The sequence below is a fragment of the Canis lupus genome, chromosome 12 (assembly GCF_003254725.2).
Source record: "Canis lupus dingo isolate Sandy chromosome 12, ASM325472v2, whole genome shotgun sequence".
Classification (NCBI taxonomy): domain Eukaryota; kingdom Metazoa; phylum Chordata; class Mammalia; order Carnivora; family Canidae; genus Canis; species Canis lupus.
This window is the reverse complement of record NC_064254.1, coordinates 10,443,512-10,461,952: the sequence shown is the minus strand read 5'-3', so window position 1 is coordinate 10,461,952 and position 18,441 is coordinate 10,443,512. Positions and strand designations below refer to the sequence as shown.

Genomic DNA, 18,441 nt, shown 5'->3' with positions numbered 1-18,441 from the left:
GGGCCCACCCCAGGGGGGTGGGGGGTGCGGGGGTGGGGGGGCCAACCCCAGAGCCAGGGCTAGAATTGACACCTGGCTCAGGCCAGCCAGTTGGAAAGCAGCTTGGGGAGCCAACAGAGAACAGCTGTGGAGTAGAGGGGAAGAAGGGTCTAGAACTAGGGCTTGCTCTGGAAGGATATCTGGGCAGGACTGGGTGGGTGAGTAGCCCATGTGACAGAAGCCATTGGCTTCCCAACGCGGCTGAGGGCCACATGGGCAAGGCTAGGGGAGGCAGGGGGTGAGGGGGGGGAGTGTACAGAGGCTCTGCAGCACAGCCCCAGGCCCCGAGCAAGGCTGGCCACGGCTGCACATGTCACGTGAAGAGCCGGAGTGTACATATGTGTACATTGTGTGTGTGTGTGTGTGTAAGTGTGGTGTGTGTGACTTTGTGGAATGTATGTGAGTACGTGACTGTAAGGAGAGTCTGAGGGTGTGAGTGTGAGCTTGTGTGTGCTGGGGGGAGGCTGGCTGAAGCCTGCCCCTGTCCCGCCCTCACCAGCTCAGCCTCTCGGGTTTCAGCCACTGTCCTAAAGAAAACAGCCCCGAGCCTGCAGCAGGAAATGGCTATTTGGATTGGAGAGGAGCCTCTTCCTGCCACGGCCCTCGGAGGGGAGAGGGCCAGGGAGGGGGCCTTCCTGCCCACCTGGACCAGACCTGGTCAGGCGCACTGCACCCCTCCTCCCGGCCTCCCTAACGTCAGACCCCAGCCTTGGGAAAGCCTTGAGGCGGGGCAGGGACTGAATGGATGCCCCCCACCACCGTCTGCCCTCCTGGGGGCCAAGAGCCACAGCAGTGGCAGCTAGTGGCCTTCCTGTGGCCATGGGAGCAGAGTGGCACACCCTCTGATGGCGCGGCCCTGTCCAAGTCACAGCCATCCCACCTTCAGGCATATGCTACAGACGCAGCTTATGCATGGAAGAGTCCGTGTTCACGCGGACTTGTTTGTAGCAGAGAAAAAAAAGGGAAGGGACTAAGTGGAGCTGGGTAACCAGGTTGTGGCTCGGGCTTCAGTGGAACTCTGGGCCGTTCTTCGCTGCGCTAAGGAAGATCCCTCAGACAAATGGTCAAGTGATAAAAACAGTGCTGGACAATGTGTATAGAATTTCGACATCTTTGTAAAATAGAAAAAAAAAAGAGAGAGAGAGAAAATAGGTATATAAGCTTGTGTACGCCCAGGTGAGACTTTTGAGCCTATTGTACTTTGGGTGTGCAATAACTAGGCACAAAACTTCAGATCACCAGATAGATAAATGAACATGGGGGCGGGGGTGGGGCGGGTGGAGGAGATAGGGCTGCTCTTGGCTTTGGTGTTGACTATGTGACCCTGGGCAGGTACCCTCCTCTCTGTGTCCTGAGTGTCCTACAAAGTCCCAGAGGTCAGGGAAACCTTGCCGTTGGCAAGCAAGCACTGTGTACCTGTTGGGGGGTGGGGGGGATGTGGGGGAGGCGCATGGTGGTCGGGGCAGTTCTTCTCAGGGCCTCTTATATCTCCTTCTGCTGCGACTGCACCCCCCTCCCGAAGTCATGGGCTGCTCCATCATATGATGTTCTTTAAGAGTTCAGATTTCATCCTCTTCTGAGCTCCCTCCTTCTTTCAGAAACCCTCCAGGCCACTAGTGAAAGCAGTACCCACCAATTACTCCACTTTCCAAGGCCTTCCTCAGCCTTCTCTTCTCAGGATGATCCAAGTCCAATCACCAAACTGCCCTGTCACTCACCCTGGACCCCTCCTGGCTTCCCCCAGGTCCCAGATGGGGTGGGGAGGCCTCAGTCCTGCCAGCCCTCCTCCCTGTGGAAGCTCCCTCTCCCCCAGGGGAGCCCTGCAGGGCTCAGGGTTACCCTCCCCACAGACATCAAGGGTGCTGGCCTTGAGGCTTCCGCACATGGCCTCCGAGGCTTCTGCTAGTCCTGCAGGTCTTCTTCCCTCTCGGGCCCTCTGACAGGGCACTGAGGCTGGGCCAAGTGACCCCCCACTTGGGCCATATTTGCCTCCCAGTGCAGCCCAGGAGCAAGCCCATGCTGGGCCCCGCCACAGCTGCCCCCACCCTGGGCACTGCTCTGCCACCAACACAGGCAGCACCCAAGCCTCGGAGCCATCATGGGGAAGGGTGGGGAAGGGCTTCAAGAAGCAGGAGTCAGCAGGAGATTAATTAATCAAAACCCGAACACATCTGTTGTTAATTAATTCTATGCCAAGGGTTAACTCTTCCCTCCCTGGGCTTTCCCTTCCCTTTGGTGGGAAGAGGGAAATCATGGTGGGGAGTTGGTACGCCTCTTCTTCCTGCCTTCGTGGGAACGTGAAGGAGGGAAGGGACCCCAGAGGGCAGGGAGGCCCCCTCTACCATTTGGGTGCTTGGTGTGTGTGCTGGGGTGGGGGTGTGTTTGCTTTGGAGACGCGCAGTCCACGGACACTACTCGTGAGTGCTGAAAGATCTGAGATGGACAAATAACTTTATTTACAGCAACAAATAGAACATACCCTCCCTCCATTCCCTCCCTCTTCCCTTCCAGTCTTTTCTATACCCTTCCTGTCCCTCGTGGCCCAGCCCTGCCCCCTGGGGGACCTCGGGGGTCACTGTAAGAGTCAGGCCCCCATGAGGGCCCGGGAAGGAGACTGGGCAGGGGCTCGGCCCAGAGCGGGCTGGGGTGTCTCACTTCACATTTTGCTGTCCTCGGAGCCAGAGGCGCGAGGCGGGCCCCAGGGGCAGGGAGAGGTAGAGAAGCGCACGGCCCACCGGCGCCGCCTCCCTCTCCCCGTTCCTGCCCCCCCTGCCCCCTCTTCACAGTGTTCAGCGGCCCAGGCCCCAAGGGTCCCCACACCGCTAGGAGGCAGCGGCGCTGCGGGGGGGGGGGGGGGCGCCCCTCCCTCCTTCCCTCCTTCCCTCCTCGGAGCTGGCCCGGGCACATCCCCCCAGCCCCGGGCGGCGGGGGCGGCGTCAGGAGGAGAAGCAGAGCCCGCAGCACTCCATGCAGATCTCCAGGCAGTCGGCGGACTCGCAGCAGGCGTCCACGATGCCGCAGTCCAGGTCGCAGGGCAGGTCGCAGTCGGCGCACTCGCCCGAGCCGCAGCAGCAGCAGCAGAGGCACGAGTCCTCGGAGCTGCAGGAGCCGCACGTGGCGCAGTCCAGGACGATGTTACACAGCGTCAGGAACTCGCAGAACAAGCAGGACAGGATGCAGTGGACACAGCAGTCTGCGGGCGTGGGGGTGGGGGTGGGGGACAGGGCCGGTGAGCCGGCAGGGCCAGGAACCCAGCCACAGAGGGCTCACCCAGTGCGCGGCTACCCTCCCCTTGCTCCTGCGCCCACAGAGGGATGAGATGAGGGGCTCAGCTTCCCTCTGGCTGATGACCCCAAGGAACAGAGTTACATGCACGCACCTGCCTCGCTCCCTGCAGAGCGGGGCTCTGAGCCCCCGCGGTCTGGATTCTGAGTCCCTGCTCTTCCTCATCCTTAGTCATTTATTTAACAAACCCACGTGGTCCCAGGTCCCAGGCACTGTTCAACAAGTGTTGAACATGCCCAGCAAGTGTTAGGCATGAATGGAACTCATTTAAATTTGGCAACAACTCCATGAGATGGGGCTACTATTAGCCCCACTCTACAGATGAAGAAACTATGTGAAGCACATAGAAGTCACTTCAAAATATACCCAGAATCCTCCCATTCTGCTCATCTCTCACCCAGGCAACTGCAAAAATATTCTCACTGGTCATCCCAGTCCCCACCTTTGACTACCCTTCCCTGCATCTACTCCCCACACATCAGCCCAGAGGGACCCTTGCAAAAGGTTGGCAGAGTGCATCCCTCCTGCGCTCAGAACCCTCCAGTGGCTTCCACCTCCCTAGAAGTAAGATCTGGTCTCCTCCCACACTCTTGTCTCCTGAATCACTGCAGCGGTCTTCCGAGACCACCCTCTTTAAAACTGCAGCCTGCTGCCCCACCCCAGCACCCTTAGCCCCTTGCCCTGGGCTGCTTCGCCTTTCCCGGGAAGGACTTAGCACCTTCCACACCACTGCACAGCTTTCTCCTCCTACTGAAACGTAAGCACCACAAGGAGAGGCATCTTTGTTCGTTGTAGTCACCGATATGTTACAAGACCCTAGAAAGCACCTGACATTGAGGGGCTGAGTACATAAATGGTAAGTGAATTAATGCAGGAGCCTACCCGTGGACAGTCAGCTGGTAAGTGATGGAGCTGGGAACCGAAACCAGGCAGGCTGGCTCCGAACCGCTCCGTGCGCTGCCAGGATGCTGAGTTGGCATCCCTCCCAGAGGCTGGGCATGCAGCAGAGCATCCAGTTCCCCTGACCAGGTGTGCCCCTGGCACAAGGCTGCTGGTCCTACGGGAGTCCCACATGCCACAGAGGGTCTGACTCTCTCACCCCATTTCCGTGTAATAGGACTGAGGTCTTGCACAGCTAGAACCCCTGCAAACTACCTGTAAACTGAACAGGGGAGTTCTCTTCCAATGCAAATCCGATGAAGCCACTTCCTTGTTTAAAATCCTTCAATGGCTCCCTATTGCCCTCCAGATAAACACTTTTTTTTAAGAGAGAGAGCAAGAAAGCACTCCTGTGGGCCCACCTGAAGCACGGGGTGAGGGGCAGAGGAAGAGAGAGAATCTTAAGCAGGATCCATACCCAGCATGGAGCTGGAGGCAGGGCTCAGTTCCAGAACCCCGAGGTCATGACCTGGGCCGAAATCAAGAGTCAGCCCCTTAACCGACTGAGCCCCCAGACGCCCCTTACGCTCCAGATAAAAAGTCTAGGTCTGATGCACAGTTCACAAGGTGCCTCCCACCCCCACAGCCCCTGCCTGCTTGGAGTTTCACCTCTCCCCATTCCTCACCTAGACTTAGATAATCTAGCCAAACTAGCCATTTCTCCCTTCTATGCTAATGCTCCCCTGGCTGGATCCTCCTAGTGACCCCCCCTTTTTTTTCCTAGTGACTCTTTAAGGCTTGCTCAGACACCTCCAGAGTTTTCCCAGACTCCCCTCCTCAGCTTTCTAGGCTGGTGTGGGTGTCCCCTGTGTTTGCATAATGTCCCGTGTGTGGTTTTATCACTGTATTTATCACCCCATATGGTGATTACCTGTTTGTCTTTCTCATGAGAGCTTTATGAGGCCAGGGACTGGGTACCCAGCCCATAGCACAGTACCCGGCTCACAGCAGATGCCCAGTACATTTAAATGGATGAATATTCCCTTCATAATTAAGACTGGTGAGCAGAATCTGCCCTGCGGGAAGGCTGATGAACACATTCCGTGCAAATGTGTACACTGAATCCTGTTTGCAGAAGACCAGGCTGGCATCGCCCAACGTGGACAGGACTCACTCAAAACTTCTGGGGTGAAGGTCAAGTACCACTTGAGCCACAGGCTGCTGTCACCCACACTGAACTGATGCCTGGTGGGGCAGGGAAGCCAGCTGCCCAGGGTGGCCCAGCAGAGGACCCTCGTGTTACCAGAACAATGGCTAGTGTATCTGGGTTCTCTGACTTCCTGCCACACCCCCAGTTAATATCTGATGGTGCATCCTTTTATTCTGCTCTCACTAAACAGATGGTCCACTCCTTGAGGAAAATTTTGTTTCCAGAACTTGACTGGCTTACGCTGGCTCAGCCCAGATGGTTTTGTTCCTTGTTACAGCAATTCTGGGAGAGCATGGACGGGAAGGGATTAGTCTTGAGAACAGAGCTATGCCTCACTTTACCCAGCAGGTGTAAATTGGCAGATTCCCTGGAGGCAGTGTGAACACCGGGTCTCCTGGGCCCCACCTGGAGGTTCAGATCCCATTGGCCTGGAGTGGGGCTGAGCCTGCATGTAACCAGCAACTTGGTAAGGGTGCTGCTGCTCGTCCCTGCATCATGCTTGGAGGCGCCCAACTTGGAAGGCCTTGTCTAGGGAGAGCGGGGATGGGGTGCTTACCTTCCTGTGCCTGGAGGGGGATCTGGGAGGCAGTAGATTTGGTGCTGCTCTTACTCTTCTTGCTGCCCTGGCTGGCTAGAGATGGGTGCGTCTGCAACTTCCGGTGGGCTTTAGGGCCACCCAGGGCACCATTTCCTGCCCGCCTGGTGCTGCTCAGCTCTGAGGGGTGGCCTGAGCCATTTGCCACTAGTGGGGTGCAGCCCAAGGGGTTCCCCTGAGGCTGGCCTAGAGAGATGATGAGAAAGATTAATGGGGGTGAGGGTGGGGGGCGCCCAACCTCCCAGAGCTCTGCCCTAATCCTGCCTTCTTTCTTAGATATACCACGGGTCACCTAGCCAGCCCTCTATTCTGCAGATGGGGAAACTGAGGCCCAGAGAACAAAACTGACTTGCCCAGAGGCACATCAGGAAATAGTAGAGTTGAGCCTGTCTTTTCTGGAAAAGACAGAGGTGCAAGGCAAGAGCAGAGGCTCAAAGCCCCGGATCCCACCATCTTATCCCATGTGAAATCCACTCTTCTGCTCTTGGGGTCCTGGGGTTTTGGCAGGAGTGGCAGTGGTCAGGGAGGAGGGATAAGGACTGTTTGGCTGGGGTGCAGAGGACAGCAGTGAAGCAGTTAACCTTCACCTTGGCCCCTGCCAAGCCCCCAGCTGTTTTTGCCCTTGGTGTGCTGGGTGATTTATTGGAAACATCTGTTTGGAGATGAACGCCCTGGCCCTGGACTCCAGGGGCACCTCAGAGGAGCCCCTCTATCTCCTCTTCCACTTCAACTCCCCTGCCCTGTCTGCTTTTGTGGGGTGACTGGCAGAAAAAACCTAGTAGGGGGCCCAGAATGAGGGGGGAAAGAAGGCAAGAGATGCCCATGGGGAGATCCCTGAGGTCAGGAACTCTCTGAGTCCCCATCCCAGGCTGAGGGACCAAGCTTCAGCTTCATCACTGGGGTACATAGAAGCTGGGGATAAAGCACCCAGTTCCTTCCTTACACTAGATTTGCTCACCTGAATGGTGTGGTTCTGTTTGCAAGAGATGGGGGGCAGACGTGTGTGTGTGTGTGTGTGTGTGTGTGTGTGTGTAGGAAGGGACTGAGAAGGGGACGTGGAGAGCTCTGGGACACCTCAGTCATTCAGGGCTGCTGGTTCCTGGGTGGCACCCTCTGTAAATGCCTAAAAGTTGGGCACTTTCATCCCATAGGCATGGGGGTCTGGGTCCCTGACTCCCTCCAGGCCAGGCCTCTGGGTTTGAACTGTACGAGAAGGAGGTGTCTTGGAGGGTGGTGCTGGAGGTTGCAGACAGGGGAAGGTGGCCTCAGTGCTTCCCCTGCCAGAGAGGGCTGGGCCTGCTGAAAGATGGTTGTAGTGACATCACATCATGGAGCACTTCCTGCCTGCCAGCCACTCTTCTGAGTGCCTGATGTGCCATTCTCTCACGAACCCTCTCAGTTTCTCCCTAGGGCAGTATCCACCTTTCACAGAGGAGGGAACTGGGTCCCAGAGAAGCAGAGTAACTTGTTCACTGTCCCACAGCCCTGAGAGGGCAAAACTTGCCCAAAGTTCCACAGCTAGGAAGTGGGGCGAGGATAGGATGGAGGTGAGGGGAAGGAGCTGAAGGCTAGGTGGGGAGTCAGGGGAGGATGGGACACGGGACTCTGGAGAAGCTCCACGCTGGGAGCCTCTGGCCCTGAGGTGTGGCTGGTGCCTGCATCTGGGTAAACAGGGGGAAGGCCAGGGGAAGCAGCCAGGCCTGAATCATCCTGCTCCCACCTCCTGGCCCCAAGGCGGGAGACCAGCCTGAGTCCTCGGTCAGCTTCCGTGCCCCCTGCCCTGATGCCTACACATGGGCACGGTGGCCAGAGGGCGGGAGTGTGTGGTGAGGCTGAGGGCCCTGGGAGGTTCGGACAGACACAGAGCTTGCTGTGGCCATGGCCGTGGGGGTGGCCATGGGGACTGAGTCACAGAACAAACACTTGGGCCCCTAGACACAGAGGTGTCTGTCCAACTCCCATCCAGGCCCCCTCCTCTGTGGCCACGGCGCTGACCTCTTTCTCTCAATTCTGCTGGTGGGTGTGTCTAGAGGAGGCTGAGGGCAGTGCGCTAGCAGGATTTAGTAACCCTGACTTCCAGGGAGTCCAACTTAGCCCCAGCTGCCCTGGCAGAAGGCGGCTCCCTGCTCAGCCATGCCAGCTGAGCAGACAGGCAGAGGAAAGAGCACTGAGCCAGGAGACCCGAGTTCCCCGGCTGTGTCCAGGCTGCGTGGTTCTGTGCGCCTCGGTTTCCTCACCTGTAAAACGGACCTGGCGCTGGCCATCCTGCTGCCTCACTACAGGCTGGTTTGAGGAGTTTGTGAGGCATCATTCAGGGAAAGAAGGCTGGAAAGTGCAAATGTGTCTATAGATTTTGTGACCCCTATTATTAATTACAAATGGCTCTGGCTGCCTCCTCCCCTGCTCGTGAGGGTGACGGGGAAGAGTTCTCTCCCTCCCAGGACCTCCGTGGAGGCCTTGAGACAAGCCTGGGAATAGGCTCCTTTCTGTTCAGATTAGCTAGGGGCTTCTCTCTTTCCTTTTCACCCTGGATCCCCTGAAGGGTGGGCTGTAGCGGGCTCTGGCTTCTGGCCCTCAGCACCCCCAGCTCTCTTCCTCCTTTCATACGGCCCCACGCCCTCTTGTCTTGAACCATATTGCCTGGAGCCCGTCCACGCTCCTTGTGAACTGATGTTATACTCATCATTTTGTATGTGAAGGGCTCTTTCCTAGACAGCAAGGGCACTGACAGTGTGCTACACCTTTTCATTGCCCACACTTTGAGGCTCTGGCCCCGTGCTAGGCTCCCGCGGGCACCCACCATGTTGCTGCCAGCCCGTATGGATAGCATGCCCCTAGGGCAACCCCTACATGTTACCACTCCCACCCCCTGGCCCTCCAGGACTCACGTGTCACAGCTTCTGTGGGGACATGGAGGTCAGTGCTGTCCAGGGCCTGAGGGGCCCCAGGGCCATTGCCTTGGGGCATGGGGGGCGCCGCCTCCTCCAGGGAGCCCTCCTCTAGCGCTGTCTCCAAAGGGTGAGTGGATCCTGTTACTACCTCCAGCCCAGGCAGGAGGGATGGGGTCTGGGCTGGAGAAAAAACACACGACCAAGGTATATTTTCCTGGTGCCCTCCTGTCTGCCCGGCCCTGGTCCCCTTCCCACAGCCCAGAATGCCATGTGCCCTCATTCCTGGTCTCTTTATACCAGCTACCCAGCCCTTACCCTCTCTGGCAATAGTGCCAGACTCCAAAATAGAAAGCTGCCAAAACACAAGCCACGAGTGGTCAAGAGTGCGTGTATCTATGTGTGTACATGAGCGTGTGCACGTGGGTCTGTGAGTTCATGGGGGAGAGGGGCCAGGGATGTGCAGTAGAAAGGAGGGAAGTGGGGAGAAACACGGCACAGGAGAAGATAGACAAGGATGGAGACACAGGGACAGGGAAAGAGTCAAAGGAAAGGTAAGAAGGAGGGACAGACAACATCAGAAGGCAGGATTGGGCACCAGAGGAGGGGTCCCCCAGAAGCCCCGTGACACAGGCCTGGAACAGGAAGGAGACTCAGCAGAGACTCCGTGAGGGGGAGGCAGGGGCGACAGAGAAGGGAGTGTGCTGTAGGAGCAGGGCCAGAGGGACAGGCAGTGAGAAGCCAGGTCAGGGAGAGACCATGATAGCAGGAGAGAGGTTCAGAGACCTGGGGGTGAGGAGAAGGATGGGCCAGGCAGGAAGGGAGGCAGGGAGCCGGCCCAAGACACTGGGAAGAGGCGGACCGCAGCCACATGTAATTACAGTGACCAGCTCGGCCCCTCTGCGCAGGGTGGGCGGAAGGCAGAAATGGAGCCACCTTCAAACCCACTGCTCCTGAGGCAGCAGGACTAGGCCCCCTGGGCCCAGGGGAAGAGGAGTAGGGGGTTGGGAGTGGGGGCCCAAGCAGAAAGGGGCTTGAACTCCCAACTCTTAGCACCACCAGGGTTGCAGGAAGGCCTGAGGGTAAGGGGGGAGAAGGAAGGCAAGTCAGGGGTCATGGGGCTCGGGGCCAGGCTAGCCATTCCAGGGTGTAGGGTGCATCCTGAGCCTCTCATCAGACCCCCCAGTTGTGCACTCAGGGTGACAGGGGCTTCGACAGGGTGTTGAAGGCATATACCCACTATATGCCATGTTGAGAGCAGGGCAGACACAGAAATGAGAGACTCAGAGAAACACAGACACCACGAGGGCACAGGGAGAGGAGAGCCACAGGCAACGGCGGAGAAAAAGAAAGGGCAAGAACCCAGAGCGTAAATGATCAACACCCGCCTCCTCACACACCACACAAAGTGACCAAGAGAGAGACACGCCCCGGGCGACCGAGAGAGATAGACAAAAGACTAGTCTTAGAAATAGAAACAGACTCAATCACAGAGAACGCAGGCGCCTGCATGTGTTGGTCTTCGTCTCCCTTCTGTCTCCAGATGAAGGCCAGGCTGAGAGAGGAGGCCCGGAGAAGGCCACCGTTAGAGGAGCCAGTGAAGGTGGGGCCTGTAGGGCAGGGGGGCTGGGAGCAGCCTGAGGGGAGGGCACCACTCAGGGGCTCAGCTGCACTGGTGGCCCTGAGCAAGCCCTGTTCCAAAGATCCCCATCCCCCATGCAAGGGTGCCCCAGGGGGCCCAAGGAGGCAGCAGAGAGAACAGCAGGCTTGAGGGATGTGCTTACACCTGCCTAGGAAAACCCAGCAGAGACAGGTGTTGGGGTGGGAGAGGGGCCCAGGGCTCCTGCAAGCTCTGGAGGGCTGCAGAGTGACCTCGGCTCATGGTGACCTCGGCTGCTCCAAGGAGGCAGGGGTCAGTTCCGTCCTGCCCCATCCACTCTTTGGGCCAGTTGAGAGCCCCCTCACTACTGGGCTAATGAGTGGGGAGTCAAATGGCTTTGGAAGATCCCCGGGCTGGGACAAGGGGAGCAGGTGAGGACATCCAGGGAGGAGCGATGCCTGCTGGCTGGTGCCTCTCCCAGCCCGAATCCTGGTCTACAACAGGTCAGCTGTGGTTCCTGGGGGCCAAGACCAAGCTGGCTTGAAGAAAGAGGCTCAGAGCTTGGTCCTAGCCCCTAGGAAGGGAGGGGCCTGCCCGGGTCCAGCCTCTGGCCCTAGAGGCACCGTGCCACGGCTGGACAGGCAGCGCTGTCTCTCCTGCGTGTGGTATAATGAAAAAGGCCTGAGTGAGGAGCTCGGAGATCCAAGCCCTGGCTTTTAGCACTAAGCAACTTGGCCAAGTTACCAGGACTTGTGTTCCTTTGTATGTAAAGGGTGGGGAGGAGGGTCCTCATGCTTGTCCTTCAGGGTTTCCTAGAGTAAATGAACTGCTCAGCAGTGCCCTGGCATGTAGGGGCCATTCATGAAACCTTTCCATCCACCCACCTACCTACCTTCCTTCCTTCCTTCCTTCCTTCCTTCCTTTCTTTCTTCTTTCTTTCCTTTTTCCCTCTCTGCACTGTTTGGTTTACCATTTATTAAGCAGCTATTATGCACCTTGCAATAGGTCAAGTGCTAGGTAGACCAAAGCAAGGAAGAGGGGGGCCCTGTCTCAGGGGTTCTCTGCGGCGGCTGGTGGGCAGTCCCAAACACTTCGGGGCAGGAGGTACACTAGGGCTGTGGAAGCTCAGAAGATGGGCACCCATCCCGGGGGTGTGCATGCATGTGTGTGCGTGTGCACATGCGTGTGTGTGTGTGTGTGTGTGCGCGCGCATGTGCACGCATGTATCCAGGAGGCTTCCTGGAGAAGATGGTGCCCATCCTGGGTCTTGAATGATAATCAGCAAAGAAGGAAAAAAAGGACATTTCAAGAAAAGCAGCAGGGTGAGCGGCTGCAGCATGAACAAGGGAAGCCACAGCCATTGGAGGTGTTGAGGCCAGTTGGGGAGCCTAGAGAGCCCGGACCTCGCAGTCACTTCCTAGGCTTTCTCCTGAGGTCACTGGGGTGCACACTGATGACACCATCAATCCTGTAGTAAAAGGAGATTGTAGTAAAAGGGATTGCAGCTTTCTTGGCCTACCTCCAGGGTTGGAGAGGGATGAAGGCAAGACAGAGGGGTTGGGGAGACTCGTCCCCATTTCTGCCCTCCTTCCCCACTGTCGCCACTCTCTGGCAGTCTCTCCTTGTGGGTCACCTCCAGGGCTGGTGACCTTGAGGCCGATGGGGGCAGCTAGTTAGAGAGCCTGGACCAAGTCCCGAGGAGGCCCTCCTGCAGGAAACCTGCCATTCTAGGGCGAGCCTCAGACGGGGGACAGATATCAGGGAGGAAAGACAATCCAGTGCAGTCACCTTGACCTGGAAACACAGAGGCACAGGCCTCCTGAAGCCAGAAGGGGACTCAGCAGATGTGACACTAAGGGCCTAAGAGGAACCCGTGCTAAGTGGCCAGAGACACAGAAGCAGAATGAGAATGGGAAGGCATCAAGCTCAGGGGAAGACCTGAGCTACGAAGGAGATACTACCCAGAAGGCCTGGTGCCAAGAAACAGCTCTCCCTAGAAGCACAGGGAGCAGAAAAGTCAGACAAAAGGTGGAGCCCAAGTGCTCAACCATCAAGAGAACAAAAGAGCCTCATTTTGCTTCTTGGGACCAGGAGCCCCTGCTGGTCAGCCACAGAGGACATCTCTGGGGAGAAGCTCCCATAAGAATGCTCGAGAGGGTAGAAATGCAGCATGGGCTGGAGGGAAGCAGTGGCCAGCAAAGGCCAAGGATTCTTACATGGATGCACAATTCATGTTTGGCATAAAGGGGTCTGCCAAGGAGGGCAGGAAGCGGGGGTGGGATGCTGGCGTCCCTGGTTAGGGCCCCATCCTCTCCGGAGGCACCACCTGCCCGCCCAGCTATATATACCTACTCCATTTGTCCAGAGAGCACTTTTTTCTAATGTTCACAGGGGCCCATACACGATATACCGGTGGCATCTCTGAGCAGAAGCCCCAGCCCCGCACCTCTTTCTAGGGTCTCCATCTACAAGAGGGAATGCAGAAAGGCAGCAGCCCCTTTGCCTCAATATACTATCTTCTGTAACACAGGTTAGGGTTTGAGCCAATGCCTTGAGTTCTGGAAGGACCTCCCAGAATGGAGTGGGAAAGTCCTGTTTAAATCCACAAGCATGGGGCGCCTGGATGGCTCAGTTGGTTAAGCGTCTACCTTTGGCTCAGGTCATGAACTCAGAGTCCTGGGATTGAGTCCCACATTGGACTCTTTGCTCAGCAGGGAGTCTGCTTCTCCCTCTCCCTATGGCCCTTCCCCATGCTTGTGCCCACTCTCTCACTGTCTCAAATAAATAAATTAAATCTCAAAAAAGAAAAATCCATAGCCCAAGAGGGAAGGCCAAGAGACTCACAGCTTCAGCAGGAGCCCACAGCTGCCTGCTGTCCACCAAAGTAAGAGGTGTTCCTGGACCGAGGAATGGGGGGGACCTCTTTCAGGTGGGATGGGTTCACTCCAAGCCTGTTAAGTGCCCACAGGGCCTTTGTTCTGGAGCAACAATCTCTGGTGGCTCAAACCCAGACCTCTCCATTGTCTTGTGAACAGAGGAGCCGAGCGTCCCCCTTGGAGCTCTGACTATCTCTGGAGAGGGCCAGAACTTCTCCACTCAGAGAGCAGTGACTGGAATCCCACACTCCAGTCTCTCCTTGGCCTGGTATTCAAGGGCTCAGTCTACATCTTCAATTTGATGAATGGACAGAGATCCTGTGTTCCAGGCAGCCTGATCTCTCCATGGCCCCAGGTCACCACTGGGCCTTCTGACAATGCTCCAATCCACCCATTCTCATATTGTTCCTCTTGACCAGAAGGTTCTAACCCTCTTCTTTCCCACTCCCCTAATCGAACCGGTCCTTCAGGGCTCAGCTCTAGCTCCTCTTCTTCAAGCAAGCCTTCCCCTGACACCCAAGCCAACGGTCCCTCCTTGGAGTGGCCCATCTACTGAGGACTTAGCACCAACCTAGCCATCCTCTTGTTACTTAGGACTGGGGAGTGAAGTTCTGGCAGTGAGCACTCAGCAAATGTCTGGTGGTGAGAACTGAGTCCTGGAATTTAGGATGCCCCAGGTTAGGGCAAGAAAAGAATGAGGGGGTGAGGCCTGGGGGAGTGGGCTCCAAACCCCAAGAAGGAGAGAATGTGGGCTCACTGGATGCACACTTGTGACATACTAGTCACAATCCTGGCCACCAGGCTGAGGACTGAAGAGGGCCTGAGTTGGCCAGTTAGGCTGGGTTGGGTTGGTTTTATTTTAGGTCTGAAGGCTCCAATTCCCCAGGAAATTCAATTGAGAACCAAGAGCTGGAATGTGACGCCTCAGTGCTGGACAGAAATCTTCTGTGGGTTAGGGAGCCAGGCTCTCCAGGGCTCACAGGGTGGAGTGGGGAGGAGGCACTGGGGGAGCCGAGGGTGTGGGGGCTTGGCCACTTGCCCCAATCAGAGGTGCCCCAAGTCCCCTTGCACCCTGTCTGCATCTGGGGCAGTTGAGGGGGGGTGACTTCCTCCCTGGCAGTGCTGCCAGCCGGGGGGCCCTAGGAGCAGTGCTATGGCCTGGCTGGCTGTTCAGCACTCAGCAGGGAGTGTGGGGGACTCTGGTCTACGCTTCAGGCGGCTGTGGGGTTTTGGCTGGGTCTCTTGCGGTTTGGGCTTCCTGGGCAGCAGGGTTCATTCTCCCAAGGCGGCAGAGCCAGGCCTCCTCACATTATGAAAGCCACATTGTCTGGCCCAGCCCAGGCTGGGGAGGGGGCTCTCTGGGCTGCTGGAAGGGTGGGGGGAGGGTGCCTCAAGTTACAGACTGGGGCTTACCCCTCTAGGTGGCCCACCCTGCCCCAGAACATTGAGTCCCCAGCTCCCTGCTGAGCCTCAGAATGGGTCACACGGGAGAGCACATCTTGCAAGGAGGTAGTAGGTGACAGAGCAGAGAAAAAGGAGAAGTGGAGAAAAAAGGCAGGGCGAAGGGAGAGGGTGGAAGAGAGGCCCAGAAAGTGGAGCGGGGAGGGGGGTGGCCAGTGAGAGAGGCCAAGAAGGAGAGAGGTTCTCAGAGAGAAAGATCCTTCCCGTCCCGCCCCAACCTCTCTCTCCAGGCTGAAAGAAGTGCACTTCTTGGAGAAGCTCATCCCCCAGAAGTCTCTGCTCCAGGGGCCCCAGGAAGAGGAGAGAATCTGAGGCTGGGGGGGGGGGGGATGCTCAGCCGACACATTAGTCCCATGTATGTGCTGGCCCTTGGCCAGACATCTCCCACTTGTCCTCACTCTGCTGTAGGAGACGCCCCACCAGGCCTGGCTTGGGTGTGCACTAGGTAGACGGCCTTCCCCAACAGGCACACAGGCCCCTCTGGGCAGATGTGGAGACTGAGGCCCAAAGGGGGAAGGACTTGTCCAAGGCCATCAGCCAGTTAGTGTCAGACGGAGGTCCAGGACCAGACCTTCTTTCTTATTCAGACACTCAAAGAGGGGAGAAGAGGAGAATTGGGGTGGCTGAGAGGAAGGCAAAAGAATGAGACCAACCTACACTGGGTTTAAAGTCCAGAAATCTGGGCCTAGACTCCTGCTCTCCACCCGGCTGCCCCCGAACAAATCCCAGCTGCTCCTGACTTCTCCCTGGCCCTGCCTGCCACGGGGAGCCTCGGCCTCCATGGGTATCGCAAGGAGACCGGTCTGAGGGCCACAGCCAGCACCCCCAGAGAGCCACAAAGCCTTCCAGGGTTGGGAGGCTCCTGCAGGAATCCCAGAGAGATTACAGACCCCGGGAGTTGGGGTAAGTGCATTTCACTTGGTTGGAGTGTGTGTGCGTGCGTGTGCACGCGTGCGCGCCAGCAGGGTCGGAGCTGCAGGGAACGGGGCGGGCTGGGGTGGGGAGGAAGACGAGGGAGACAAGATGGCAAGGAGGGGAGGGGCTGGGTCCTGGAGCCGCTCGAGGCGGACAAAAGTTTTCGGGAAGCGCTGCGCTCCGGCTGGGATGGGGGAAGGGAAGGAGAGAAGGACTCAGACACCCCAAGCCCCGCCTGGGGCCCCCATAAATATTTACACACTGGGCAGAAACGGTTAGGACACGAATCCCAGACGGACAGACACCGCGGTGTGTGTGTGTCTGGTGTTGGGAGTGGGGGTAGTTGGAGCCAATTTGGCGCAGCCGCTGTCTCCACTCGGCCCTGCCCCCATCACCCCAGCCCTCCACTCTTCTTGGACCCGGTCCCCGATTCCCAGTGTCCTCACCCCCCATCCGCACCCAAGCTCCCCGGAACCGTCTCCCCGCGTTTCAGGGAAAAGGAGTGAGGGTGCGCAAATGCCCCCACCCACTCCCCCAGCCCGCCTCCCCGCCCCCCACCCCCCTTCCAGCCGCCCGCCCCGCTCCCCTCCAGCCTCGCTCTCCATCCCAGGTCCTACCTGGGCCCGGGGCGGCGCTGGGGGCACCATGGGGCGCGTCGCAGTGAGGGGGACGCTGGCCGCTCACCTGGGACATCGGCCCGGGACCTGCAGAAAACAGGGCTCAGCGGGCGGGGCCGACCTTCCCCCTGGCGCGAGCAGGGCAGAGGGGGACGCGCAGGGGGTGACCGCGCCGCCGACGCGCGCCTCCCCCCGTTCCAGCGCGGCCACCGACCGACTTACTCGTGCAAGCTGCGCGCCACTCGCTCGGCCCGCGGGGATCACCGCCCGGGGGCTGCCATGCGCGCCTGCGGAGGGCGCCCCACCGAGGGGCCGCTCGGCTCCCCGCCCTGGCCCCGCGCCCCCTCCCCTCTCACTCGCTCCTTTCTCCCATCGCGGCGCCAGCGCGCGCCGCTCGCCCCCTTCCTTCTTCCTTCTCTCTCTCCGGCCCCCTCGCTCCTCCCCGGCTCGCCTCTCCCCTCCCCTCCTCCCAGGCCCACCCTCTCCCCGCCCCCTCCTCGCCTTCCCCGTCGCCCCCTCCCCCCCGCGTCCCGGCCCCGAGCCGCCTGGGCCGGACACGTCTGTCCGCGGGGCGCCGCGGCCCGAGCCCCCACAGGAAGCCGACTCCTCGCGTTTCCTCCGCGACCTCGGAGCCCGGCCCCAGGCTCCCCAGGTCCCCGCTCGCCCCCAGGCCCGGCGCCCCGAGGGGCCGCCGGAGGAGCTGCGGCTTCGCCTTCTGCCCTGAACTCTGCAAAAGTTTTCGGAAAGTCAGGAGAGTGAGAGAGAAACCGCTCTGACCGCAGCCACCTCGAGGCAATTGCCTCAATAGTCGTGGCCCCAAATCTCATTGTCCCAAAGGTGGGAGTGATCAGAGACCTCGGGCCCTTCTCCCACCCCGTAGGGCGCCGTCCGGGGCCGGGGGCTCACAGACCTCGTGCTCGCTCGCGCCGCCAGAAGCTGTCCCTCCGGGAACCCGGTTGGTGGCCGCCTGGCCTCCCGCGTCCCTAGCAGTCCCGAGCATCCCGAACCCCCAGCCCCGCCAGCTGTGCGTGAGAACACCAACCTCGCAGGCAGAGGGAGTTCCCCGAGTTCAGCCCTTCTTTTGGCTCCAGACCGGAATCCGAGGCCTTCCAAGTTGCGGGTGCGCGAGGAGAGAGGACAGAAGGGGCCCCTGCAGGCAGGGACGGCCCGACGGCACATCTGCGACCGTGCGGGTCCCTCCCGGGGGCCCTGGGGACGGAAGGAGCCGCCGTCGGGCAGCGCGGGGTGGGGGAGGGCGAGGACCCTCCACGCGACTCTGGGGCCAGGACCCGACGAGGGCCAGGGTTTGGAGGCTGCGGCCCCGCGGGCGGGGGCCGGGCGCGCCCGTGGGACGAGCCTCAGGTGGGGCCGCCGCCGAGGTGCCAGCTCCGGGCCGCGCTTGACCCGGGCGGCCTGGGAGCCCAGCCTGGGCGCCCCACCGCGCCCGCCAGCGAGCAATTAGGGAGGCGGCGGCGGCGGCGCCGGGCCAGTTCCCCCCAGACCCCGCCTTCCCGCCGGCCCGAAGCCCGAGGCTGGGACGCGGGGGCCGAGCGGGGGCCGAGCGGGGGCCGAGCGGGGGCCGAGCGGGGGCCGAGCCGGGGACTCGCTCTCTCCCGGCCTCCTCCGGCCCCCGCAGGCGCTACTCACGCCCTCCAAGGCCCCTGCGGCGCCGTCGCGGCCAGGACGGCGGTGGCCCCACGGTGCTCGCCGCTCTCGCTCCTCGCCGCCGCGTCCCTGCGGGGAGCCCAGGTGGCTGCGGCCGGAAGGGGGGGCCCCGGCCCGGGAGGAAGGGTCCCGCTCCCGGGGCCGGGCTCCCTGCTGCGGGGCCCTGGCCTGGCGTCCCGGGAGCCAGCCCGGATCCGGCTGCTGTCTGGGAGCTCTGGAGAGCAGAGTGGACTCCCCCTTCCTGGCAAGGGCTGAGTCACCGGGACGCACCCGCGCCGGGCTCCGCGACTGCTGCATTCTTACCGGCTTACCTGGGCCTGCGGCGTGGGCCTCGCCCTCCTCCAAGGGTGGCGGTGGGGGGCAGGGGACGTTGTCTCCAGGGCAGCCCCCACCTTCTCTCTCTGTCCTCTC

The 18,441-nt window shown here is 59.7% G+C and overlaps 1 protein-coding gene across 2 annotated transcripts; it reads right to left on the bottom strand.

Moving 5' to 3' along the window:
* Nucleotides 1-2,473: 2,473 nt before the first annotated feature.
* Nucleotides 2,474-17,843, bottom strand: MDFI (MyoD family inhibitor). Of its 2 annotated transcripts, none has more exons than XM_025418740.3 (5): nt 17,408-17,843; nt 16,366-16,452; nt 8,897-9,079; nt 5,970-6,194; nt 2,474-3,232 (listed from the first exon to the last, which is right to left on the bottom strand). In XM_025418740.3, exons 2-5 carry the CDS (start codon nt 16,439-16,441, stop codon nt 2,976-2,978), a joined length of 741 nt encoding a protein of 246 aa, XP_025274525.1. In that variant the 5' UTR covers nt 16,442-16,452; nt 17,408-17,843; the 3' UTR covers nt 2,474-2,975. The 2 variants fall into 2 exon arrangements, with proteins under 2 accessions (XP_025274525.1, XP_025274526.1); XM_025418741.3 differs by lacking the exon at nt 17,408-17,843 and adding an exon at nt 16,588-16,688.
* Nucleotides 17,844-18,441: the final 598 nt, after the last annotated feature.

Coding starts and splice junctions, on each gene's coding strand:
- MDFI (XM_025418740.3), bottom strand. CDS start 16,441: ATGTCCCAGGTGAGCGGCCAGCGTCCCCCTCACTGCGACGCGCCCCAT. Junction 9,080..16,365: donor CAGCGCCGCCCCGGGCCCAG/GTAGGACCTGGG, acceptor TTTTTTCTCCAG/CCCAGACCCCATCCCTCCTG. Junction 6,195..8,896: donor CCCCACAGAAGCTGTGACAC/GTGAGTCCTGGA, acceptor TCATCTCTCTAG/GCCAGCCTCAGGGGAACCCC.